General features: G+C 46.0%; 1 protein-coding gene across 1 annotated transcript in view; it reads left to right on the top strand.

Annotated features, from left to right (window-relative positions):
• astn1 (astrotactin 1) overlaps positions 1 to 27,865 on the top strand; it is a 3,287,998-nt gene that overhangs the window by 3,017,414 nt on the left and 242,719 nt on the right. The window contains exon 18 of the mRNA XM_085982255.1: positions 22,857 to 22,992. Coding sequence (XP_085838381.1) covers positions 22,857 to 22,992 — 136 coding nt within the window. The remainder of the gene's footprint in view (positions 1 to 22,856; positions 22,993 to 27,865) is intronic.

Here is a 27,865-nt window from a genome sequence, read left to right as displayed (position 1 = left end):
GATTCTCTCTCTCTCCTTCGATCCTCTCTCCCCACTTCGATCCTCTCTCCTTCAATCCTCTCTGTCCCCATTCGATCCTATCTCTCTCCTTCAATTCTCTCTCTCCCCTTCGATCCTCTCTCTCCCCTTCGACCCTCTCCCCCCTTCGATCCTCTCTCTCGCTCGTTCGATCTTGTCTCTCCTTCCATCCTCTCTCTCCCCCTTCAATCCTCTCTCTCCCCCTTCGAACTTCTGTCTTGCTGTCTTCGATCCTCTCCCTCTCCTTCGATCCTCTCTCTCCCCCATCGATCCTCGCTCTCCCCCATCGATCTTCTGTCTCGCCCTCTTTGATCCTCTTTCTCTCCTTCGATCCTCTCTTTCTCTCCTTCGATCCTCCCTCTCACTCCTTCGATCCTCTCTCCCTCCTTCGATCCTCTCTCCCCCTTCGATCCTCTCTCTCCTTCGATCCTCTCTCCCCCCTTCGATCCTCTCTCTCCTTCGATCCTCTCTCTCCTTCGATCCTCTCCTCCTTCGATCCTCTCCCTCCTCCGATCCTCTCCCTCCTCCGATCCTCTCCCTCCTCCGATCCTCTCTCCTTCTTCGATCCTGCCTCCCTCCTTCGATTCTCTCCCTCGATCCTCTCTTCCCCTTCGATCCTCTCTCCCCGTGATCCTCTCTCCCGCTTCGATCCTCTCTCCCGCTTCGATCCTCTCTCCCCCTTCGATCCTCTCTCTCCTTCGAACCTCTCTCCCTCCTTCGATCCTCTCTCTCCCTCCTTCCATCCTCTCTCTCCCTCCTTCGATCCTCTCTCCCTCCTTCGATCCTCTCTCTCTCTCCTTCGATCCTCTCTAGCTGAAGTGCTCTTGCAGAGAGCTGGCACGGACTCGATGGGCTGAATGTCCTCCCTCTGTGCTGTAACCATTCTATGATTCTATTCTTATCCGGCTGAAACCCAATTTCGTAAAGTTTGTTTCTGCCTCCAAAATGGACGGTAGAAAGAAAAAAGCCTTGCATTTCTGTCGCACCTTTCACGGCCTTAATACGTCCCAAAGCACTTCACAGGCAATTAAATACTTTATTTTCATGTAGAGTGGTTACTGTTGTAATGTAATAAAGAAAGAAGATAAGTAATTTTTTTTTAAGTAATAAGGCATAGAGTCATAATGCTAAGTACTTAGGGCTAGTAATATTTTTACAGTGAAAATTCAAAATAGCTGATCTGCAGAAGTTCACAATTCAGAGTGGGCCTGCAATGAAATGTGACTGCTGGTACAATGAGGTGTGTGGCAACAAAGATCACAAGAGATAGAAGTTGCTACATCACCTATCTTATTAGCTTAATCATTTCTCTTCCAGATTATGGCAAGTTCCAAGAGAATATATTTAACAAGACATTGCATTTCTACTGTAACCACAGTGCATTCACTGAAACTGGTTTACCCGCTAGTGGTAATACACGAAGTGCGATTGAACCAGTGTGCTAGAAGCTTGGAACAGTAGCAGGTTAATTGCATTAAAGGGTAAGCTAGATAAACACACAATGGAGAAAGGAACAGAAGGATATGTTGATAGGGTGAGATGAATTAAGGTGGGTGGAGGCTCGTGTAGAGCAGAAACACCAACATAAAGCTGTTACATAGAAACATAGAAGATAGGAGCAGGAGTAGGCCATTCAGCCCTTCGAGCCTGCTCCACCATTCAATGAGATCATGGCTGATCATCCAAATTCAGTACCCTGTCCCTGCCTTCTCCCCATATCCCTTGATCCCTTTAGCCTCAAGAAATATATCCAGCTCTTTCTTGAATATATTTAATGAACTGGCCTCCACCGCCCTCTGTGGCAGAGAATGCCACAGGTTCACCACTCTCTGGGTGAAGAAGTTCCTCCTCATTTCAGTCCTAAATGGCTTACCCCTTATCCTTAGACTATGACCCCTGGTTCTGGACTCCCCGGCCATCATAAACATCCTTCCTGCATCTAGTCTGTCCAGACCTGACAGAATTTTATAGGTTTCGATGAGATCCCCTCTCAATCTTCTAAACTCCAGTGAGTATAAGCCCAATCGACACACTCTCTCCTCATACGTCATTCCTGCCATCCCAGGTATCAGCCTGGTGAATCTTCGCTGCACTCCCTCCATGGCAAGAATGTCCTCCCTCAGGTAAGGCGACCAAAACTGCACACAATACTCAAGGTGCGGTCTCACCAAGGCCCTGTACAACTGTAGCAAGACATCCTTGTTCCTGTACTCGAACCCTCTTGCTACGAAGGCCAACATACCATTTGCCTTCTTAACCGCCTGCTGCACCTGCATGCTTACCTTCAGCGACTGGTGCACAAGAACACCCAGGTCTCTTTGCACTTCCCCTTCTCCCAATCTATTGCCTTTCAAATAATAATCTGCCTTCCTGTTTTTGCCACCAAAGTGGATAACCTCACATTTATCCATATTATAGTGCATTTGCCATGTTTCTGCCCAATCACCCAACCTGTCCAAATCGTACTGGAGTTTCACGACATCCTCCTCCCACCCAGCTTTGTGTCGTCTGCAAATTTGGAGATATTACATCCAATTCCCTCGTCCAGATCATTAATATATATTGTGAGCAGCTGGGATCCTAGGACCGATCCTTGTGGTACCCCACTAGTCACCGCCTGCCACTCGGAAAACGACCCGTTTATTCCAACTCTTTGCTTTCTGTCCGCCAACCAGTTCTCTATCCAAGTCAATACCTTGCCCCCAATCCCATGTGCCTTAATTTTGCATGCTAATCTCTTTTGTGGGACCTTATCGAAAGCCTTCTGAAAGTCCAAATACACCACATCCACTGGTTCTCCCTTATCTATTTTACCAGTTACATCCTCAAAAAATTCCAGTAGATTAGTCAAGCATGATTTACCTTTTGTAAATCCATGTTGACTTTGTCCGATCCTGTCACTGCTTTCCAAGTGCTCTGCTATTACATCTTTTATAATAGACTCCAGCATTTTCCCCACTACCGATGTCAGGCTTACCGGCCTATAATTCCCCGCTTTTTCTCTACCACCTTTTTTGAATAGTGGGTTAACATTAGCTACCCTCCAATCCATGGGTGCCGTTCCAGAGTCTATCGAGTTCTGGAAGATGACCAGCAATGCATCTACTATCTCTAGTGCCACTTCCTTAAGTACCCTGGGATGTAGACCATCAGGCCCTGGGGATTTATCGGCCTTCAGTCCCATCAATTTCCCTACAAATACTGATTTCTTTCAGTTCCTCCCTTTCATCAGACCCTATGTTCCCCGACATCTTTGGGAGGTTATTTGTGTCCTCCTTTGTGAAGACAGAACCAAAGTATGGATTTAGTTGGTCTGCCATTTCCTTGTTTCCCATTATAAATTCCCCTGATTCTGACTGTAAGGCACCTACGCTTGACTTCACCAATCTTTTTCTCTTCACATATCTATAAAAGCTTTTACAGTCAGTTTTTATGTTACCAGCTAGCTTACTCTCATATTCTATTTTCCCTTTCTTAATTAATCCCTTTGTCCTCCTTTGTTGACTCCTAAACTGCTCCCAATCCTCAGGATTATTGCTTTTTCTGGCCAATTTATATGTCCTCTCTTTGGATCTTATGCTATCCCTAATTTCCCTTGTTAGCCACGGTTGAGTCACCTTTTTTGTTTTATTTTTATGCCAAACTGGGATGAACAAATTCTGTAGCTCATCCATTCGGTCTTTGAATGTTTGCCATTGCCTATCCACTGTCAACCCTTTGAGTGCCAATCCCCAATCAATCCTATCCAACTCGCTCCTCAGACCATCGTAGTTTCCTTTATTTAAATTGAGGACCCTTGTCTCTGAGTCAACCACTTCATTCTCCATCTTAATGAAGAATTCGATCATATTATGATCGCTCCGACCCAAGGGGCCTCGTACAACAAGATTGCTAATTAATCCTTTCTCGTTACATTATACCCAGTCTAAGATGGCCTGATCTCTGGTTGGTTCCTCAACATATTGGTCCAGGAAACCATCCTGTAAACACTCCAGGAATTCCTCCTCCACAGTATTGTTACTAATTTGGTTGGCCCAATCTATATGTAGATTAAAGTCACCCATGATGACTGCTGTGCCCTTATTGCACGCTTCTCTAATTTCCCTTTGAATGCCATCCCCAACCTCCGCCCTACTGTTTGGAGGTCTATATACCACTCCCACTAATGTTTTTTTCCCCTTAGTATTTCTCAATTCTACCCATACAGATTCCACGTCATCAGAGCTAATATCCTTCATTACAATTGTATTAATCCCTTCTTTAACCAGTAATGCTACCCCACCTCCCTTTCCTTTTTGCCTATCTTTCCTGAATATTGAATACCCCTGGATGTTGAGTTCCCAGTCTTGGCCATCCTTGAGCCACCTTTCCGTAATCCCAACCAAATCATATCTGTTTACCTCTATTTGCGCAGCCAATTCATCCACCTTATTACAAATGCTCCTCGCATTAAGACACAAAGCCTTCAGGCTTGTTTTTTTAATGCTCTTAGACCTATTAGAATTATTATTTACTGTGGCCACGTTTGATTTAAACCGTTGATTTCTCTGACTGCCACTTTTGTTTTTCTCCTTCCTATCTTTTGCTTTTATCCCTGTTTCCCTTTCCTCTGTCTCCCTGCTCAGGTTCCGAATCCCCTGCCATTTTAGTTTAAACCCCCCGAACAGCACTAGCAAACACTTCCCTAGGACATCGGTCCCGGCCCTGCCCAGGTGCAAACCGTCCCGTTTGTACTGGTCCCACCTCTCCCAGAACCGGTTCCAATGTCCAAGGAATTTGAATCCCTCCTCCTTGCACCATTCCTCTAGCCACATATTCTTTTGAAATATCCTCCTATTTCTACTCTGACTAGCACGTGGCATTGGTAGCAATCCTGAGTTTACTACCTTTGAGGTCCTATTTTTTAATTTACCTCCTAACTCCGTATATTTGGACCGAATGGCCTGTTTCTGTGCTGTAAAATTCTTTGTAAAAGTTTGAAGAATATAAACTTAAAGTTAGAACAACAGCAAGATGAAGGTATAATAGTGAAGAGGAGAATGTGCGTAGAGCAGCAACCAGAAATGAAGTGTTTGAAATGTATTATTTTTGATTTTAGAATATTGGGCCGGAGTTTCCTGTAGAAATAATGGTGAGGCTTAGAGTGCTCACCGTTATTCACATGCCAATCAGACAGCAGCATCCGCCGACCGCACACGCGCAGTTAAATACAGTGGCCCGTATTTTCCAATGCCTATGGTTGTGTACGAGCTGTGTACACACCCATAGAGACATCGGAAATGCCGGTTTCAGGCATGCAAAGCGCACATGCTGAAAACTGGCATTTCCAATCTGTCTTGACAGATCGGACGCCTGCCTTGGAGAAGAGCCTCTGCGAGGTGGAGAGTTCCGCTTTCTACAGAACCTCTGCCCGCTGAAATCACTTAAAAATCTTACGCCTGGCAAAAGTAGGTGAAAGGCCTGCTTTTACCAGCATAAGAGTTTTAAAAAGTCTTTTAAAAAAATCACTCATTTATAATTGAAAAATACTTTCAATAAAGGTAAGTTTATTTTTAGTCCTGTAAAAAACTTTAATTATTTTTTTCAAAAAAATTAATTTTTGTTTAAAATATTTTATTTAACGTAATTTAACTCATTTTAAAAACGTGATTAAAAAATATATATTTAATGTTTTGATGTCTTTTTTCAGTGATCCCCAATCATACTTTTGACAGATGTATCTTTGATCCCAGGGACGCTTGCGAACTGCATGCGCCCCTGGGATACGTGGGCCCTGCGCATTTCGGCTGTGGAGAGGCCCAGGATCAGAAATGGCTGGACCTCAGGAGCCCTCAGGTAAGGGAGTAGGTTTTTTCCCGGTAGGAGGCATCCGCACGCAGGAAGCCTCCTATCGGAAATTACAAGCCAGTAAATCCAGAAGTTGCTGTGAGAGATGCCCTGCTCCTCCAGAATCTGTGTGATAACACAATATTGCTGAGATACTCGGCATTGAAATACATTGAACAGCGTGAAGTTCCTCTGCTTATCTCATAGATATGGGTTAAACTCGCCAGAAAAAGTTTGGGCTTGTCCATTCCAGTGTAAGTACCTTTTTAATGGCGTGGTAAGTCTTAGTTACGGCCAAACAACCTCCCTGGCACTGAAGATTAACTTTAATAAGTGTGGAGTCTGATTTGTTCAGATTTTAATTATTGTTGGAGATTTTTTTTTTTAATTGAAAATTTAAACAATTTTTTTTTCAATTTTGCTTTCTGTCTCTTTTATCTCTCTCTCTTCCCGTCTTTCTTTCCCTCTCTTTATTTTACTTTCTGTACATGATTTGACATTGAATTCAATATTCTAACTGACACTTCCTGGTTCGGACTCTGTGCTGCTCATTAACGATTCTACAATCTGATTGGTAAAAAAGAAAGACTTGCATTTATATAGCGCCTTTCACAACCACCGCACGTCCCAAAGCGCTTTACCAATGAGGTACTTTTTAAAAAAAATGTAGTCACTGTTGTAATGTAGGAAACGCGGCAGCCAATTTGTGCACAGCAAGCTCCCACAATCAGCAATGTGATAATGACCAGACAATCTGTTGAAGGAGATACACAGTTGCTTGCCCTGTTCAGACAGGTCCCAGCTGCACCATTTGGATGGTTGGCTGACAGCAACTTGCCCATAGAATGGGCAGGTGCAAGTGTAACAAACAGCTCCGCTGACCGCAAAATCGGGCACATTGCCATTTTTCAGTATTTGGGGTTAATAAGCTATTCCTGACACTTTTCTGGTATCACAGTGCGTGAAATGAAAAAAATGGCCAAAGTGCCCAGTTCAGTTCCCTGTCATCTAAAACCGGGACAGCGCACAAATGGAGATCAGCTCTGATTGGGGATCTAAATTGTCCGCTTTGTGCTAGTTGATGATGTAGTCTCTCGGCGAATCGATGGATGAGTGCTCGTTCACAATTTGCCTCCTAGAGTTGAATAGTCTGCCAGCACTCGCCGTCAACATCCACACGTGAAGAATGGCCTCTTTGCTGAGGTACTGGAGTGTGCCAGTCGCCAGGGTACCCTACACTGCCATGAGTCAGTGACCACAGGAAAGGAAGGCAGGTAATTAGTTGGTGGAGAGTGGGAGAGAATGGGAGAGGCCAAAACAGCAGGAAAAGAGAGGGAATGAATGAGACAGGAGAGCTGTACCAATAGGTGATAGAGTTTAAGAACAAAAGAACATAAGAAATAGGAGAAGGAGAAGGCCATATGGCACTTCGAGCCTGCTCCGCCATTCAATAAGATCATGGTTGATGATCAACCTCAACTCCACTTTCCTGCCCGATCCCCATATCCCTTGATTCCCCTAGAGTCCAAAAATCTATCTCTCTCAGCCTTGAATATACTCAACAACTCAGCATTCACAGCCCTCTGGGGTAGAGAATTCCAAAGATTCACAACCCTCTTGAGTGAAGAAACTCCTCCTCATCTTAGTCTTAAATGCAGTTTAGCTCCATTGTGGTTTTAGAACTGTACTTTGCAATGATGCAGCAGTAGTGTAGTCATGATTATTGCATGCCACAGACACAATTTGTCTCTATTTTATCAACAACCTCAGGGAAATAATGGCCCAGATATTCCGATCGCAGGCCTCCCGCGGGCAGAGGACAAAGCGGCCTCTCCAAACTGCAAGTGCACAGGGCCCACATATCCCAGAGGCACAGGTAGTTCGCAGCATCCCTGGGATCACGTGGGCCATGGGGAGCCAATCACAGAAGGGAATCTCCCTTCATACATTTGACAGGACGACCTGTCAAATATATGAATGGAGATCACCCCAAAACATAGTAAAACTTTAAATAATTTTTTTTTTAAAACATCACATTTTTAAAATGACTTGAAATTACAATAAATTAGCTATTTTAAACAAAACTTTAAATTTTTGAAAAAAATAATTAAAGACTTTTACAGGGCTAAAAATAAACTTACCTTTTTTAAAAGTATTTTTAAATGACAAATCATGAAAACATTTTTTTTTTTTTACTTTTTTCAACTCTTATACTGGTAAAAGCAGGCCTTACGCCTGCTTTTACCAGGTGCAAGAATTGTAAGTGTTTTCTGTGGGCGGAGGGTCTCCAAAAAGCGGAACTATCCGCTTGCAGAGGCCCTTCTCCAGGGCAGGCGGAGGATCTGTTAAGAGCATTCTTGACGGATCGGAATTGCCGGTTTCCAGCGCATGCGCTGTGCATGCCTGAAACCGGCATTTTCGATGTCCCTACGTGTGGGTAGACAGCACGTACACACCCGTAGGGATCGGAATATCCGGCCCATTGACATTTGCAGTTTGCTGCGACTGTAGGGTATCTCTGGATGGACGAACTAAGCAGGATAATTGGCCCCTCTCATCTGTATTGTGATACTGAATTTTACAAACTGTGCGCAGAAAATAAAGCAGTCGGGATTTTTTTTTCTTTCGAAGATACTGCGCATACAAGGACGTTACAGCTGCAATCACTCACCGTGAAATACATTAAAAACTGTGCATCAACACAAATTGGAAAGTACTTACTGCTTTGGAAATTATGTAGAGGTGGGACAAGAAGGCGAGAGAGACAGGAGGAAGACCAAAACAAAGGATTGAGAGAGAGGTGTGGGAGCATGAGCGAAAGAATGAATTGAGAATGTGATTTTGTGAGACTCTGGAGAACTGCAGGCTGAGTGAGTGAGATGGGGAAGAGAAATAAAGAACGAGTGAGGGAGATGAGCAAAATGAGACGGGAGCAAGTGAGCCAAACGGAATGAGTTGCGAAATTAGAATCGGAGAACCGAGTGCGACGGGAGAGGGAGAGAGAGATGAGTTTGAAACAGAAAAGACATATGACCGAGATTAGGACAGGAGAAAGAGAAACAAGTGGAGAAATGAGGGGTTCAGAGAGGCACAGTGAAACAGGGGAGAGAGGCAAACATACATGAGTGATTGGAGTGAGAGAAAGTGTGGGATGGGAGCGAGATAGAGAGAGTGGGACAAGTGAGAGAAACAGGGAGAGAGACCAAGGGGGAAAAATTGGGTTGCTTTGCGCCTCCCATTAGCGTCTTAAGAGGCGCTGCACTGCCGGCGATGATGCCATCGCCATGCGCAGCGCCCCTCTCGTGCCCCGGCCGTGAACTTCGGGAGCGCTCCCTGACTTACCGCCGGACACTATGTCCGACGGGGTCAGGGGGGCTTACCTGTGGCTGGGGAGGCGCTATTTAAAGGCGAGGTGCGGGGCGGCCATTTTTGTTGGTGGGCGCCTGCGAGCACCTGCCTGCGCTTCCGCCCCGGCCTCCTGAACCGTCCGCCCCCCCGTGGAGTGCCGGTTGCGCTCCAAGAGCCCAGCACTTCTCGAGTGCCGGGCTCTTTTGCCGGCACTTCAGATCCCCGGGGGCCCAGCTGGGCCCAGGTCGCGCTGCACAAGTCCCCTCCCCTTTAAGAAGGGGAGGAAAGCCTGCAATACTGCGGTGCGACGTGCCACAGTGCGATATTGACTCACAGTGCCCCAAGAGGGATGTCCCGCTTCCCTCTTGGGGCGCAACCACTCAATTTCCGGCGCGGGGGCTCTAATTTTTCCAGGGCGCTAAAAGTAGTGCCCCGGTGAAGTTAGCGCCCCAGATGGGGCGCTACTCAATTTTTAGCCCCAAGATTCTTCATGTGGAACTGCAGCATCTTGTCTGTAGATGGCAGCTTTGCTCAAATTTACTCAAATCACCTGAGATTCCGAGACCTGGAGAAAACTACTGTCAGCTGTCTCAAATTGACTTCAGCCCTTACAGTATTTAAGTAGTGCAATTATGAGCAGAGGCTGTTATTGCTGTCAAATAAATGTGTCTTTGTTTCAAAAAATAAGGAAACAAAGAGTTTTAGCAGATGATATGCAGCTGCTGATGGTACACTAATATTTGAGAGTGGACACAATGTCATATCAAAACCTTGAAACAATAATGTAGCCCTGCATTGATTATTGAATTGTTAATGACGTGTTATTGTTCTCAGGTGGGAATCGGAGACTGTGGCCAATTTCTCTTCCCTTGTTCACATCCCGACGTAAGCCAACCAGAACAACACAATGGTCTAGTGTTGTATCAGAGGGAATTGGCAGTGTGTGAAGCATTATTGTTTTGTGTGGTATCTGTGCATATTGTTCTCATCATTTACACATGTGGAAAGCCCCACAAAAAAAAAACTTGCTCCCTTTCGGAACAGGTATTGCAATTATAGTGAGCAATTCGTGCGGAGATTGTTCCGCTGTCATTCCTATGAGGCCGTCTGGTAAGATGGTGCCCGCCATCATCAAGCTGGGTCAGTAGGGTCTGATGATAGGATGCCTCTCGTCCTGCAATGTAGGAAAATCATGGGAGTCTGGGTCAGTTCTTGGGCCAGGAGTGCGGCTTTCTGTAGAATTGGCAAATCAGCTGGTTAAGACTCGTGTTTTATCAGCTGGTTAAGTCTCACCCCGGCCTATCTCTGTAACCTCCTCCAGCACTACAATCTTCCGAGAGCACTGCGTTCCTCCAATTCTGGCCTCTTGCGCATCCCACACTTACTTCGCCGTACCATTGGCAGCCGTGCCTTCAGCCATCTAGGCCGAAGTTCTGGAATTCCCTCCCTCTCCACCTCTCTACCTCTCTCTCCTCGTTTAAGGCACTCCTTAGAACCTACCTCTTTGACCAAGCTTTTGGTCACCTGTCTTAATATCTCCTTATGTGGCTCATTGTCAAATTTTGTTTGATATCACACCTGTCAAGTGCCTTGGGATGTTCCAGGGTTCCCACACAGCCGGTGAGCCAGCTTTTAAATTGAAAAAACACATATGCATGGACGTTTGAATGGAAAAAAATTACGGGGAACATTGCTTGGGACGTTTTACTATATTAAAGGCGCTATATAAATGCAAGTTGTTTTATTGTTGCTTTTTTATCAGTGGTGCTGTTTGAATCTTTACTTCTTCCTTTTTCTGCAAACTTTCTCCCCTCCCCCTTCTCTCCTGAAGGCACTGACATCTTGCTGAGCTGCAGTCCCATGAGCCCTCTGGTATCGCGGCCAAATGGACGTTCTTCATGTGTGAGCAGCGAGTGTTGGCAGGCTATTATATCATGAAGGGAGTTATTGGTGCGCCCAAACCTGCACTCACTGAAGTCCACACATCCGTGCAACCAGCAGGGGTCGTTAAATAGCAGTCGGGTGCACGAATCCTGGTCGACCTTGTCTTCCGAAATCGGTGGTGATGAGGCCATTTACCGGGGCTTACTGCCACCATAACTGAGATCAGTGAACTCAACACGGGGCTGGCTGGCTCAGCAGGTTAAGCAACTGAGCCATTGGGGGAGTCTGAAAAATAGACTCTCCTCTTAAGGGAAAGGCACCTGACAGAGTTAATGAGACACAAGTACTGGACTCATGAGCTGCTGACACATCAAGAGTTTATGAGACACTGATATATCATAGAGTTAACAAGACGCTGGCAGTGAACACATAGTGATAAATATGAGTTGATGACACACTTACTGTGGTGGTGAAAAGATTTAGATTGTTTTTCCACAGGATGTGTAGCTGTGGCTCAGTTGGTAGGTCAGAAGGGTGTGGGTTCATAAGAACATAAGAATTATCAGCAGGAGTAGGTCATATGACCGCTCGAGCCTGCTCCGCCATGCAATAAGATTATGGCTGATCTTCGACCTCAACTTCACTTTCTTTCCCCATCCCCATATCCCTTAATTCCTCTGGAATCCCAAAATCTAGCTCTCTCAGCCTTGAATATACTCAACGACTGAGCATTCACAGCACTTCAGGGAAGAGAATGCCAAAGATTCACAACCCTCTGAGTGAAGAAATCCCTCCTCACCTCAGTCTTAAATGGCCAACCCCTTATCCTGAGACTATGCCTCCCTAGTTCTAGACACTCCAGCCAGGGGAAACAGCCTCTCAGCATCTACCCTGTCAATCCCCCTCAGAATCTTATGTTTCAATGAGATCACCTCTCATTCTTCTAAACTCCAGAGAGTAGAGGCCCAATCTACTCAATCTCTCCTCATAGGCCAACCCTCTCATCCCAGGGATCAATCTAGGAAATCTTCTTTGCACTGCCTCTGAGGCAGTATGTCCTTCTTTAAATAAGGAGAACAAAACTGTGCACAGTACTCCAGGTGTGGTCTCACCAGAGCACTGTCCAATTGTAGCAAGACTTCCTTACTCTTGTACTCCAAATGACTTGCAATAAGGGCCAACATGCCATTTACCTTCCTAATTGCTTGCTGTACCTGCATGCTAACTCGGTGTTTCCTGTATGAAAACACCTAAATCTCTCTGATCACCAATATTTAAAAGTTTCTCACCTTTTAAAAAATATTCTGCTTTTCTATTCTTCCTACCAAAGTGAATATCCTCACATTTCACCACATTATACATCATCTGCCACATTATTGCCCACTCACCTAACCTGTCTGTATCCCTTTGCAGGCTCTTTGTGTCCTCCTCACATCTTACTTTTCCACCTAGCTTTGTATCATCAGCAAACGTGCACTCGGTCCCTTCATCTAAGTCATTAATATAGATTATAAATAGCTGAGGCCCAAGCACTGATCCTTGTGGCACCCCACTAGTTACAGCCTGCCAATCTGAAAATGACCCGTTAATCCCTACTCTCTGTTTTCTGTCTGTTAATCAATCCTCTATCCATGCTAATACTTTACCCCCAACCCCATGTGCCCTTATCTTGCTTAACAACCTTTTATGTGGCACCTTATCGAATGCCTTTTGGAAAACCAAATATACTACATCCACTGCTTTCCCTTTATCTACCCTGCTAGTCACATCCTCAAAAAACTCTAATAAATTTGTCAAACACGCTTTCCCTTTCATAAAACCATGTTGACTCTGCCGAATCATATTATGATTTTCTAAGTGCCCTGTTACCACTTCCTTAATAATGGATTCCAGCATTTTCCCGACGACTGATGTCAGGCTAACTGGCCTGTAGTTGCCGGTTTTCTCTCTCCCTCCTTTCTTGAATAGTGGGGTTACAATTGCTACTTCCAAACCGTTGGGGCCTTTCCTGAATCTAGGGAATTTTGGAAGATCACAACCAATGCATCCACTATCTCTGCAGCCACCTCTTTTAGAACCCAAGGATGTAGGCCATCAGATCCAGGGGATTTGTTGGTTTTTAGTCCCATTAATTTTTCAAGTACTTGTTCTCTACTGATATTAATTACTTTAAGCTCCCCGCTCTCATTAGCCCCTTGGTTCCCCACTATTTTTGGTAAACTTTGTGTTTTCTACTCTGAAGACAGATATAAAATATTTGTTTAAAGCCTCTGCCATTTCCTTGTTCCCCAATATAACTTCCCCTTCTCAGACTCTAAGGGACCAATGCTTATTTTTGCTACTCTCTTCCTTTTTAAATACTCGTAGAAGCTCTTACAATCTATTTTTATATTTCTTGCTAATTTACTCTCTAATTTCGCCCTTTTTATCAATGTTTTGCTCATCCTTTGCTGGTTTCTAAAGCTCTCCCAATCCTCAGGCTTACTACTATTCTTTGCAATTTTATAAGCCTCTTTTAATCTAATACTATCCTTATCTTCTTTAGTTAGCCATGGATGGATCACTTTTCCTGTGGAGTTTTTATTTCTTAATAGAATGTGTATTTGTTGAGAATTTTGGAATATTTCTTTAAATGTTTACCACTGCTTATCTACTGTCATACCTTTTAATCTAATTTCCCAATCTACCTTAGCTAACGCGCCTCTCATACCTACGTAATTTGCTTTGTTTAAGTTTAAGGCTCTAGTGTTGGACTTAAGAATGTCACTTTCAAACTCAACGGGCTGGATTTTCTCAACGGGAAGCTTTTGGAGGCGGGACTGATGCTTTCCGGCTTTCAATCCCGCCTCCATCAGCTTCGGGCCAATCAGCGGGATTTTCCCGATTTACCTTGTGAAGCCCGCCCAGCAAGCTCAGCAGGCCAATTAGGGGGAAGTCAGTGACAGAGCACGTCAACGTCTGATGTGTCATCTGTCAATAACTTTTGAAAGAAGAAATATCATCGTTTGACAGCTCTGTGAAGCTGTCAAACACTGACATTCTGTGTAGTTTAATGAGTCCTTGTGTTCAGGACTCATCAAACCTTTCAACTTTGCAGAAGTCACCTGGCTGTTGGTTCGGAGGATCCAACAGCCAGTCTGTGATATCTACAATGGAGATGTCGGGACTCCGGCTCCTCAGCGGCTGAAGGCTGTAGGCAGAAACAAAGTTAAGTGAACATTTTCTAACACTTTACACTCACCTCACATACTTACCACTCCACACTTGCACCCATCACTCACCTCTACATCGCACTTTCAGACCCCTCCGACCCCCGCAGACCTCCTACTCGTCTCCTATAACCTGGCAGGGTTCCCCGAGATCGGGAAGCCTGCACTTCGGAAGGAAAAATGGGAATAATCCTATTTTCTGCCTGTTAATTACCTGATAACAGGCAGTTAATAGGCTTTAATCCCTTTCCCGCCTCGAGGAGATGGGTCCCGGGGCAGGACGGCTACCCGCCCCCTGGCAAGAGGGCACGGGGGCGGTTTGGGGGCTGGTTTGCTACCCGCCCAAAAATTCTGCAACTTTACCGGCAGTCCCGCCTCCATACCCGCCTCCTTGGGGCTGACAAAATCCAGCCCAATGTGACACTTATTACAGGTCTCTACACACAGATCTGTCAAAAGTATGAGTGAGGATCACTTAAAAAAAGTTAAACATTAAATAAATTTTGAAAAACATCACGTATTTAAAATTAGTTAAAATTACATTAAATAAAATATTTTAACATTAAGTTTATTGAAAAAAATAATTAAAGATTTTTACAGGGCTAAAAATAAACTTACCTTTTTTAAAAGTATTTTTAAATTATACATGAGTGAAAAAAATTTATTTTTTAATTTTTTAAACTCTTATGCTGGTAAAGCAGGCCTTACACTTTGCCAGGCGTAAGAGTTTTAAAGGTTTTCAGCTGGCGGACGTTGTGCAGAAGGCGGAACTCTCCACCCGCAGAGGCCCTTCTCCAGGGCAGGCGGATGCCTCCGGGCAAGAGGATTCTTGACAGATCGCAAGTGCGGGGTTTAAGTGCATGCGCTTCGTATTCCTGAAACCCGGCACTTGCAAGGCCCCAATGGCCGTGTACACACCTCGTACCCACCTGTGGGGGTCGGAAAATCTAGCCCGATGTCTCTGTAATGGCTATTAGACCATACCCATTTATCACTATTTGTGCCACTAATTCGTCAATCTTGTTACGAATGCTTCATGTATTCAGGTAAAGAGCATTTAGTTTTAACCTTTTACCATTATTCTCTGCTTTCTCCTTATTTGCTGATGCACTTTTACTGTTAAACTCTCTTTCCCTTCCTGTCGCACTCCGCTTATCTTTACCCAAATCGCTACACTGCTCCATTGCCTTGACTTTTCTCTTAAGATTTCTAAATTTCCCCCCCACCTGACCCCTCCCACCCCTCCCCCCACCTTTTTAATATAAAACCCTATCTACAGTCCTAGTTATTCGATTTGCCAGGACACTGGTCTCAGCCCGGTTTAAGTGGAGACCGTCCCAACGGAACAGCTCTCTCTTTCCCCAGTACTGGTGCCAGTTCCAGTGCCCAATGAATCGAAACCCCTTTCTCCCACACCACTCTTTGAGCCATGCATTTAACTCTCTGACCTGCTTGTCCCTCTGCCAATTTGCGCGTGGCTCAGGTAACAATCCAGAGATTATTACGTTTGAGGTTCTGCTTTTTAATTTGGACCCAAGCTCCTCAAACTCTCTCAGCAGAACCTCATTTTTAGTTCTACCTATGTCATTGGTTCCTACATGGACCACGACAACTGGATCATAAGAACATAAGAAGTAGGAGCAGGAGTAGGCCATACGGCCCCTCGGGCCTGCTCTGCCATTCAATAGGATCATGGCTGATCCGAATCTAGACTCACGTCCACTTCCCTGCCCTCTCCCCGTAACCCCTAATTCCCTTATTTGCTAGGAAACTGTCTATCTCCGTTTTAAATGTATTTAATGTTGCAGCTTCCACAGCTCTCTGGGGTAGCAAATTCCATAGATTTACTACCCTCTGAGTGAAGAAGTTCCTCCTCATCTCAGTTTTGAAAGGGCAGCCCCTTATTCTAAGATTATGCCCCCTAGTTCTAGTCTCACCCATCAGTGGAAACATCCTCACCGCATCCACACGATCAAGCCCCCTCACAATCTTATATGTTTCGATAAGATCGCCTCTCATTCTTCTGAATTCCAATGAGTAGAGGCCCAACCTACTCAACCTTTCCTCATACGTCAACCCCCTCATCTCCAGAATCAACCAAGTGAGCCTTCTCTGAACCGCCTCGAGAGCAAGTATATCTTTTCTTAAATATGGAAACCAAAACTGCACGCAGTATTCCAGGTGTGGCCTCACCAATACCCTGTATAACTGCAGCAAGACTTCCCTGTTTTTATACTCCATCCCCCTTGCAATAAAGGCCAAGATTCCATTGGCCTTCCTGATCACCTGCTGCACCTGCATACTAACTTTTTGTGTTTCATGCACCAGGACCCCCAGATCCTTTTGTACTGTAGCACTTTGCAGTTTCTCTCCATTTAGATAATAACTTGCTCTTTGATTTTTTCTGCCAAAGTGCATAACCTCACACTTCCCAATATTACATTCCATCTGCCAAATCTCTGCCCACTCACTTAGCCTGTCTATGTCCTTTTGCAGGTTTTTTATGTCCTCCTCACTCACTGCTTTCCCTCCCATCTTTGTATCGTCGGCAAACTTGGATATGTTGCACTCGGTCCCTTCCTCCAAATCGTTAATATAGATTGTAAAGAGTTGGGGTCCCAGCACTGACCCCTGCGGAACACCACTAGTTACTGATTGCCAGCCCGAGAATGAACCATTTATCCCAACTCTCTGTTTTCTGTTAGATAGCCAATCATCCACCCATGCCAGTATATTACCCCCAATCCCGTGACTTTTTATCTTGATCAGTAATCTTTTGTGTGGAACCTTGTCAAATGCCTTTTGGAAGTCCAAATACACTACATCCACTGGTTCCCCTTTATCCACCTTGTATGTTACGTCCTCAAAGAATTCGAGCAAATTTGTCAAACATGACTTCCCCTTCATAAAACCATGCTGACTCTGTCCTATTAACTTATGTTTATCCAAATGCTCTGTTACTGTTTCCTTAATAATGGACTCCAACATTTTGCCAACCACAGATGTTAGGCTAACTGGTCTATAGTTTCCAGCTTTTTGTCCACTTCCCTTCTTAAATAAGGGTTTTACATTAGCAGTTTTCCAATCTGCCGGGACCTTTCCTGAGTCCAGGGAGTTTTGGAAAATAATCACCAATGCATCCACAATCCCTACCGCCACTTCTCTCAAGACCCTAGGATGTAGGCCATCAGGTCCGGGGGATTTATCCGCCTTAAGTCCCATTATTTTACCGAGTACCATCTCCTTAGTAATTTTAATCGTGTTTAGCTCCTCCCCCCCCCATAGCCCCCTGTTTGTCCAGTGTTGGGATATTTTTAGTGTCCTCTACTGTAAAGACTGATACAAAATATTTGTTCAGCGTCTTTGCCATCTCCATGTTCCCCACCACTAGTTTCCCGGTCTCATCCTCTAAGGGACCAACGTTCACTTTAGCCACCCTTTTTCTTTTTATATAGCTGTAGAAACTCTTGCTGTCTGTTTTTATATTTTTTGCGAGTTTACTTTCATAATCTATCTTCCCTTTCTTAATTAGTCTTTTAGTTATTGTTTGCTGGCTTTTAAATGCTTCCCAATCTTCTATCCTCCCACTAGATTTGGCTACTTTATATGCCCCCCCCCCTCCAAATTCTTATCCAGGCAAAAGGAGATATCCTGGCACCAGGCAGGCAACACAGCCTTCGGAAATCCCTATCTTGGCTGCAGAGAACAGTATCTATCCCCCTGACTACACTGTCCCCTACCACTACAACATTCTTTTTCACTCCCCCCACTTGAGTGGCCTCCTGCACCACAGTGCCGTGGTCAGTTTGCTCATCCACTCTTCAGACTTTGCCTTCATCCACACAGGCAGCAAAAACCTCGTACCTGTTGGATAAGGGCAAAGGATGAGGCTCCTCCAGCACTGCAACTGGGGTCCCCTTACCTGCCTGACTTGCAGTCACACCTTCCAATCTCTGACCACTAACCAGAACTGTACCACTATCTAACCTAAGGGGTGTGACTGCCTCCTGGATCAAAGTGCCCAGGTAACTCTCACCCTCCCTGATGCCCCGCAATGTCTGCACTTCAGACTCCAGCTCAACAACTCTGAGCTGAAGTTCCTTGAGTTGCAGACACTTACTGCAGATGTTGTCGTCCGGGATCATGATGCTCTCCACGAACTCCCACAGGCTGTAGTTGTGGCACACCACCTGCACTGTATACCTGCACCCTTTATAACCTTGTTTTATTTATTTAAGTAATTAAAGTTTATGTATTTAATTAACTTAGCTTATAGTTTCGTTTTTAGCTAATTACCAGATCTAGTTAAGTTCTAGGTAGATGAAATTAAATATTTACCTGTTACACAAAGCACTCCAAGTATTGAAAGTAAAAAGCAGCACCTCCTTCCCCCTCTGCTCCAAATTCCCATTACAGGTAGACTATCCTTTATCCGAAAACCTCGGGACCAGCCGAGTTTCGGATAAAGGAGAATTTCGGATTTCGGAAGGTGGGTCGGCGGGGGTCCGCGGGGGGGGGGTCGGCGGGGGGTCGTGCGCACGACTTACGCTGACGCTCAGCATAAGTCAGTCGGGGTCGGCGGGGGTCGGGGCCGGCGGGGTCCGCGGGGGGGGGGGGGGTCGGCGGTTGTCGGGGCTGGCGGGGTCCGCGGGGGGGTCGGCGGTTGTCGGGGCCGGCTGGCGGGGTCGGCGGTTGTCGGGGCTGGCGGGGTCCGCGGGGGGGTCGGCGGTTGTCGGGGCTAGCGGGGTCCGCGGGGGGGTCGGCGGCTGGCGGGGTCGGCGGTTGTCGGGGCTGGCGGGGTCCGCGGGGGGGGGTCGTGCGTACGACTTACCCTTTATCCGAACTTCCGCAACCGGAACCCTCTAAAAACCGAAGGTTTTTTCGTTCAGCTTAAGTCGTACGCACGACTTACGCTGAACGAAAAAACCTTCGGTTTTTAGAGGGTTTCGGTTTTCGGAAGTCCGGATAAAGGGTAGTCTACCTGTATCTCCAAATTCCCAAGTTTCAACACTCTGTTAAAGTGCACTCATTTTAAGACATTCTGTGCCGACCACTCAGCACAGAGTGTCTTAAATCCCACTCCAGATACTTGAGCACAAAAATCTAGGCTGACACTCCAGTGCAGTGCTGAGGGAGTGCTGCCCTGTTGGAGGTGCCGTATTTCGGATGAGACGTTAAACCGAGGCCCCATCTGCTTTCTCAGGTGGACGTAAAAGATCCCATGGCACTATTTCGAAGAAGAGCAGGGGGGTTCTCCCTGATGTCCTGGCCACTATTTATCACTCAATCAAAATCACTTAAGAAAAACAGTTTATCTGGTCATTATCACATTGCTGTTTGCGGGACCTTGCTGTGCGCAAATTGGCTGCCAGGTTTCCTACATCACAACAGTGACTGCACTTCAAAAAAGTACTTCATTGGCTGTAAAGCGCTTTGGGACATCTGGTGGTTATGAAAGGTGCTATATAAATGCAAGTCTTTCTTTCTTTAGGATCAATAATTTGCTCAGATATCCAGTGGCTTTGCTGCAACACTGATATATGGACATTGATCAACGTGTATACCGATGCGTGAATTGAGTCTTGATTGGAATGTGTGTTCATGCGTGAATGTGTTATGTAGGTGTGGATCGCTAAGTATGTGTATCTTCTGCTGATCTCAGAAAATCTGTGCCAAGATATGAATATTCATGAGCTTCAGTGTGACTCAACATGTGGATTATACATTGACATTCAACTTGTAGACAGATTAGATTTTAACGACTGAAAATAGGATTAGAGGATCACTTTGCCAAATACCTCTGTTCTATCCACAGGTGCGACCCAGAGTTCCCTGTCACTTGCCACTTCAATTCTCTGCCCCACTCGCACTTTGACCTGTTTGTCTTTGAGCTTCTGTTCCAATGAAGCCCCACACACGCTCAAGGAACAGTATTTTCCCACGAGGCACTCTTCAGCCCTCTGGCTTTAATCACGGCTTTAACAACTTCAGACCATAACTATAGCTTCCATTTTCTCTCTGGCAGTAGGTACTGGCAATTTAGAATGGGTGTGTCAGTGTTTCAGAGGATGGGGGAGAACAGTTGGTCAGTGCTTTGGGTGGGGACCCCGTCTGTTGGAACACTGCGCTGGCAGGGTGTTCTGAACCCTTAATGTCAACCTACCTTTTTTTTTCACCAGACTCCTGGGCCATTTCATGCTTTACGTTCTACTTATCTATTTCCCTTCAGCTCTTCTCACACTCTGTCATGTATATGACTCTTACTTCTTTGATTTCGCTCATTATTCTCCTGCGCATATCACTTCTACCATTTAACCAGATCCTGTTTCCCCACCTTAGCACTTTGCAGGTCTTCTATGCCTTTTTCTGTGTGTGGTTATTATGTGCTTACACCCCCCCCCCCTCCCCTCCCACAGCCCTTTTCCCTGTTCTGTTCCTTTTTAAAATGCTATTCACTTGTAATATCTTTCAGCTCTGAGAAAGGGTCTCTACCTGAGACGTCAACTAATTTGTGTTCTTGTTTAACCTTCAGTGCCTGCCTATTACTGGTGGTTATGCAGTATTAGGAACCAATTTTGCAACAAATCATCTTTTAGATAATCACATGAAGTAAAAATTGATGGTTTGATATTTTCATAGTCATAGAGTTATACAGCACAGAAAGAGGCCCTTCGGCCCATCGTGTTCGCACCGGCCATCAAGCCCTATCTATTCTAATCCCATTTTCCAACACTTGGTCCATAGCCTTGTATGCTATGGCGTTTCAAGTGCTCATCTAAATGCTTTTTGAATGTTGTGAGGGTTCCTGCCTCTACCACCCTTTCAGGCAGTGAGTTCCAGATTCCAACCACCCTCTGGGTGAAAAAGTTTTTCCTCAAATCCTCTCTAAACCTCTTGCCCCTTACCTTGAAATTATGCCCCCTGGTTATTGACCCCTCTACTAAGGGGAAAAGTTCCTTTCTATCTACCCTATCTATGCCCCTCATAATTTTGTACACCTCAACCAGGTCCCCCTTCAGCCTTCTCTGCTCTAAGGAAAACAACCCCAGCCTGTCCAGTCTCTCTTCATAGCTGAAACGCTCCAGCCCAGGTAATATCCTGGTGAATCGCCTCTGCACCCTCTCCAATGCAATCACATCCTTCCTATACTGTGGCGACTAGAACTGCACACAGTATTCCAGCTGTGGCCTAACTAGCGCTTTGTACCGCTTCATCATAACCTCCTGCTCTTATATTCTGTGCCTCGGCTAATGAAGGCAAGTATCCCATATGCCTTTTTAACCACCTTATGTACCTGTCCTGCTGCCTTCAGGGATCTATGTACATGCACACCAAGGTCCCTCTGATCCTCTGTCCTTCCTAGGGTCCTACCATTCACCATTCATGTGTATTCCCTTGCCTTGTTAGTCCTCCCAAAATGCATCACCTCACACTTTTCATGGTTAAATTCCATTTGCCACTGTTCTGCCCATCTGACCAACCCGTCTGTATTGTCCTGTAGCCTAAGGCTTCCCTTCTCGCTATTTACCACTCCACCAATTTTCGTGTCATCTGCGAACTTACTGATCATACCTCCTACATTCATATCTAAATCATTAATGTACACTACAAACAGCAAGGGACCCAGCACCGATCTCTGCGGTACACCACTGTACAGTTTTGCTTTCTAAACCTGTAGATGGTATACAATGTGGAACTTGCTACCACATGGAGTAGCTGAGCTGAATAGCATTAGATGCATTTAAGGGGAAGCTAGATAAGTACATGAAGGAGAAAGGAATAGAAGGATATGTTGATAGGGTGAGACGAACTAGGGTGGGAGTAGGCTCGCCTGGAGCATAAACACCGGCATGGACCACTTGGGCTGAATGGACGGTTTCTGTGCTGTAAGTTCTCTGTAATCACATCCCCTGCCCTGGCTGCTGTCCCTATCACCCTGCTGTTATGGTGCAGTTGGTTACAGATTGGATGAGTTTTGTGGTTTTCAGCCTGAATACTGTCAGAGAGGGTTGTATGAGACATGACTGGTCAGAAATATCGAAGCAACTTCTTCATCTCGGTGGCTCGTCGCTGCAACAACTACAGCTCCAAAGGCGCGCCCAATCCCTCACGCCTGTATCGGTCAGTGGGGAAACCGCACCAATTTCTAGTGGCAGCTCGCCAGCAAGACCTTAGTTAGTCTTAACGTACAGCAGTGAATTCTTTAACTATTCCTCCCGCTTTTTTTAAGGGCAGAAAACTGTACGCATCACTGAACTGGGCAAGACATTGCCCCCACCCCCCGCCATTTTAAAATATGGCTCTGCGGAGAAAACCAGCCCTCAGTGAGGTTGAGCACCTCAATGTGTACATTGAATGCTTGGACTAACCAATTCTCCCCAAATAAAACTTGGGCTCTTCATACTGATTTGCTGGCATTTCCATGGCCATAATCTTCAGCGGAAAATACTTAACTGAGCCGCGCTGGGCGATGTCACTCAGGCGGCTGTTGCTTGATCAATAAATTCAGCTCCATGAACTCTGGACTCAGGCAGAAGTGTTTTTTATTCTTCGCTGTCCCTCTCTCTGCAGAATCAGTGCTGAGTTTCGTAGATGACATTGCCTCTGGATCCAAGACTCCCTGTGTGATGTTGGGAAAAGTTCCAGACAAGGTGTCAAACTCGATATCTTTGATAATCAGATGCCTGGAGCCTGACACTACGTACATGTAAGTAGATTCTTGGCACATTCTAATGAGCGCTTATTTTGCAGGAATGAGGTGAGGGGGAAGGGGACTATATGCTGCACTGTTAGAAAACTAATGAGAGACTAGGTAGTTAAATGGGTTAGCACATTCCTCTTTCACCTCTGGAACTGTAATTCAAATCCTGCCCAGACTGATGAGATGAAAGTCTATTGTAATCTGTTGGGTGTAAGGATTTTATGTGGAATAAATCTGGGTAATCTCAACCAGCAGCCTTGTAGGAATGGACCACTTGTCACTAAACTGGTAGTCGTACGCAGAAAGGCCACGGGAACGGCTGCTGTGGGAAATGGAAAATGTCAGTGTAGCACAGGTTGCTCTTTTGAGTTTAGGGCTGAATCTATCCTGTAATACTGGGCGCCAGATATGGAAACACGTTCACTTTTTCAGATCTAATACCCCTCCCGCTGGTCAACGCAATATTCACAAAAGAAACCAGCCACACCTTGTAGTTAACTAGCGGAAGGGACTGAAGAGGTTTGAGAAGGTATCTACCATGTCTCAATGACCACTTTCTTCATAGTTTGAAATAGAGAAGCTCTTTTGTTTGTCTCCAATAGTGAAGCTTGCTTCCAGAGATCTCCTTTGGGATTAATTTCGCTTCAGAAATCCTAAAAGAAGACATTTTAGTTTAAAAAAAATCTGGAAATGAAGAAAAAGCTGGTATCAGTAAAAGTGATCATGAAGGTGTCGAATTTTCGTAAAAAACGCACTTAGCTCACTAATATCCTTCAGGGATGGAAACCTGCCGTCCTCACCTGGTCTGCCCTATATGTGATCCCAGTCCCACATCAGCGTGGTTAACTCTTAACAGCCCTCTGAAGTGGCCAAACAAACCACTCAGTTGTATCAAACTGTCCCATTGTAGTGGTTCAAAGAAGAAAGCCCACCACCACATTCTGTGGGCAACTAGTGATAAACTGTGAATGCAACCTTATCACTGAGGCCCACATCCCGATAATGAATAAAATCTGAATTGTTCTTGTACAGATCACCTTGAGATTAAAGTCAGCCTGTTACAGTAAACTGTAGGTTCCCCTTACAAAATTATATATTTAAATATTCCTCTCTTCTAACATGGAGATTGAGAGGAAAACATATTGGCTTGGATTTTCCGATCGGAGGCTTCCTGCGTGCGGATGCCTCCGATGTGGAAAAAATCTATGAACCTACCTGCTGGCTCCGTAGGTCCCGAGACTTCCGATCCTGGGCCTCCCCTGGTGCGTGCGCGCAGAAGCCCAGGTATCCCTGGGGTGCAGGCAGTGCGCAAGCATCCCTGGGATCACGTGGGGAACCAATCAAAGAAGGGAATCCCCCTGCACACTTTTGACAGGTCTCTCTGCTTAGATCGGTCAAAAGTATGAATGAGGATCACTCAAAAAACACACTAAAACATTAAGGGGGAGAAATTGGATATGTAGCGCCACCTATTAGAGCCTAAAGAGGGCAGCCAGTGGCTGTAGCACCACTGGCCGCGCCTCCCGCGATATTCAGCGGGGGCGCTAATGGTGGCGTTAGCCTGTTGCGCTGCGCCGCCACCGATGATGTCATCGGTGTGCGCAGTGCCCCATTAGCGCCCCGATCGCGATATTTGGTAGCGAACGCCGCTGTAGCGCCGTTCGCTACCCGCACCCGGTTCACGGGGCCTTGCTGTGCCGGCAGTGGCGTAAGTTAAGCTGGAGGTGCGGGACGGCCGCCTTCTTCGGCGGCCGCTTGCCAGCACCTCCATCCCCGGCCTCCTGACCACCCCCCGCGGCATTGCCGGCTGTTTCCCGAGAGCCCGGCACTTCTCCTCGGTGCCGGACTCTTTTGCCGGCACTCGCGATCGGGGATCGCGCTGTTGCAGGCCCCTCCCCCTTAACAATGGGAGGAAGGCCTGCAGTACCGCAGCGTGCCGTGCTGCAGCGTGTGGCGCTGCGGCACGTTGCGCTGCGATATTCAGTTTCAGCGCCCTAAGAGGGACGGGGCACGCCTCCAGCCTCGCCCCGTCTCCCACTAGGGGCACTGAAACTGAATTTCTGACGATCGTTAATGCTCCGAACGCTGCGCAAAAATCAGCGCCCTGGCGAACTTGGTGCCACTTTGGCGCCTCAACCCAATTTCTAGGCCTAAATAAAAAAAATTTAAATCACATATTTAAAATGAGTTAAAATTACATTAAATTAAATATTTTAAACAAAAATATAATTTTTTGAAAAAAATAATTCGTTTTATATGGGGCTAATAATAAACTTACCTTTTTAAAAAGTATTTTAAAATTATAAATGAATGAATTTTTTTATTCTTTTTTTACTTTTTTAAACTCTTGTGCTGGTAAAAGCAGGCCTAACACCTGCTTTTACCAGATCTAAGATTTTTAAAGGTTTTCAGCGGGCGGAGGTTCTGCAGAAAGTGGAACTCTCCGCCCGCAGAGGCCCTTCTCCAGGGCAGGTGGAGGATCTGTCAAGAGGATTCTTGACAGATCGGAAGTGCCGGTTTGCAGCGCATGCGCTTTGCACGCCTGAAACTGGCACTTGCGAGGCTCCTACGGGTGGGTACACACCTTGTACACACCCATGGGGGTCGGAAAATATGGGCCATTGAGACTGGTGTAATGAGGCAGACCATGTGTATTGGAGGCAGCAGAAGTGAAGTGTTGCTCAGTGCTGGTGTCTCACCTAGCAGGCATTTTGAAGGTGATATATTGGATCTGGTGAACTTCATGCATCATCCTAGTTTGACCCTGAGCTGAGCATCTAAGTCCATATCCTCTCCATCTCTAAGACCGCCTATTTCCACCTCCATAACATCACACATCTCCACGCTTGTCTCAGACTATCTGCTGCTAAAACCCTCATCCATGCTCTTGTTACCTCCAGACTCGACTATTCCAATGCCCTCCTGGCCAGCCTACCTAAACTTCCGTTCATCCAAAAGTCTGCTCCCTGTATCCAAAACTCTGCTCCGTGACTAAAACTCTGCTCCCCGTATCCAAAACTCTGATCCCTGTATCCAAAACTCTGCTCCCTGTATCCAAAACTCTGCTCCCTGTATCCAAAACTCTGCTCCGTGACTAAAACTCTGCTCCCCGTATCCAAAACTCTGCTCCCTGTATCCAAAACTCTGCTCCCTGTATCCAAAACTCTGCTCCCTGTATCCAAAACTCTGCTCCCTGTATCCAAAACTCTGCTCCCCGTGTCCAAAACACTACTCCCCGTATCCAAAACTCTGCTCCCTTTACCCAAAACTCTGATCCCCGTATCCAAAACTCTGCTCCCTGTATCCAAAACTCTGCTCCCTGTATCCAAAACTCTGCTCCCCGTATCCAAAACTTTGTTCCCCGTATCCAAAATTCTGATCCCTGTATCCAAAACTCTGCTCCCCGTGTCCAAAACTCTGCTCCCCGTATCCAAAACTCTGCTCCCCATATCCAAAACTCTGCTCCCTGTGTCCAAAACTCTGCTCCCCGTATCCAAAACTCTGCTCCCTGTATCCAAAACTCTGCTCCCTGTATCCAAAACTCTGCTCCCTATATCCAAAATTCTGCTCCCTGTATCCAAAACTCTGCTCCCTGTATCCAAAACTCTGCTCCCTGTATCCAAAACTCTGCTCCCCGTATCCAAAACTCTGCTCCCCATGTCCAAAACACTGCTCCGTGTCCAAAACTCTGCTCCCCGTATCCAAAACTCTGCTCCCCATGTCCAAAACTCTGCTCCCTGTATCCAAAACTCTGCTCCCTGTATCCAAAACTCTGCTCCCTATATCCAAAACTCTGCTCCCTGTATCCAAAACACTGCTCCCTGTGTCCAAAACTCTGCTCCCCGTATCCAAAACTCTGCTCCCCGTATCCAAAACTCTGCTCCCTGTATCCAAAACTCTGCTCCCCATGTCCAAAACTCTGCTCCCCATGTCCAAAACTCTGCTCCCTGTATCCAAAACTCTGCTCCCTGTATCCAAAACTCTGCTCCCTATATCCAAAACTCTGCTCCCTGTGTCCAAAACTCTGCTCCCCGTATCCAAAACTCTGCTCCCCATGTCCAAAACTCTGCTCCCTGTATCCAAAACTCTGCTCCCAGTATCCAAAACTCTGCTCCCTATATCCAAAACTCTGCTCCCTGTGTCCAAAACTCTGCTCCCTATATCCAAAACTCTGCTCCCTGTGTCCAAAACTCTGCTCCCTGTGTCCAAAACTCTGCTCCCCGCATCCAAAACTTTGCTCCCCGTATCCAAAACTCTGCTCCCCGTATCCAAAACTCTGCTCCCCGTATCCAAAACACTGCTCCCTGTATCCAAAACTTTGCTCCCCGTATCCAAAACTCTGCTCCCCGTATCCAAAACTCTGCTCCCCGTATCCAAAACTCTGCTCCCTATGTCCAAAACTCTGCTCCCTGTATCCAAAACTGTGCTCCCCGTATCCCAAACTCTGCTCCCCGTATCCAAAACTTTGCTCCCCGTATCCAAAACTCTGATCCCCGTATCCAAAACTCTGATCCCCGTATCCAAAACTCTGCTCCCCGTATCCAAAACTCTGCTCCCCGTATCCAAAACTCTGCTCCCTATATCCAAAACTTTGCTCCCCGTATCCAAAACTCTGCTCCCTGTATCCAAAACTCTGCTCCCTATGTCCAAAACTCTGATCCCCGTATCCAAAACTCTGCTCCCCGTATACAAAACTCTGCTCCCTATGTCCAAAACTCTGCTCCCTGTATCCAAAACTGTGCTCCCCGTATCCCAAACTCTGCTCCCCGTATCCAAAACTCTGCTCCCCGTATCCAAAACTCTGATCCCCGTATCCAAAACTCTGCTCCCTGTATCCAAAACTCTGCTTCCCTTGTCCAAAACTCTGCTCCCTATATCC

Source organism: Somniosus microcephalus, chromosome 3 (assembly GCF_052327205.1).
Source record: "Somniosus microcephalus isolate GS21.2 chromosome 3, FLI_Smic_1.0, whole genome shotgun sequence".
Classification (NCBI taxonomy): domain Eukaryota; kingdom Metazoa; phylum Chordata; class Chondrichthyes; order Squaliformes; family Somniosidae; genus Somniosus; species Somniosus microcephalus.
Note: the sequence above shows the minus strand (reverse complement) of the source record. Positions and strands in the feature narration are given on the sequence as shown.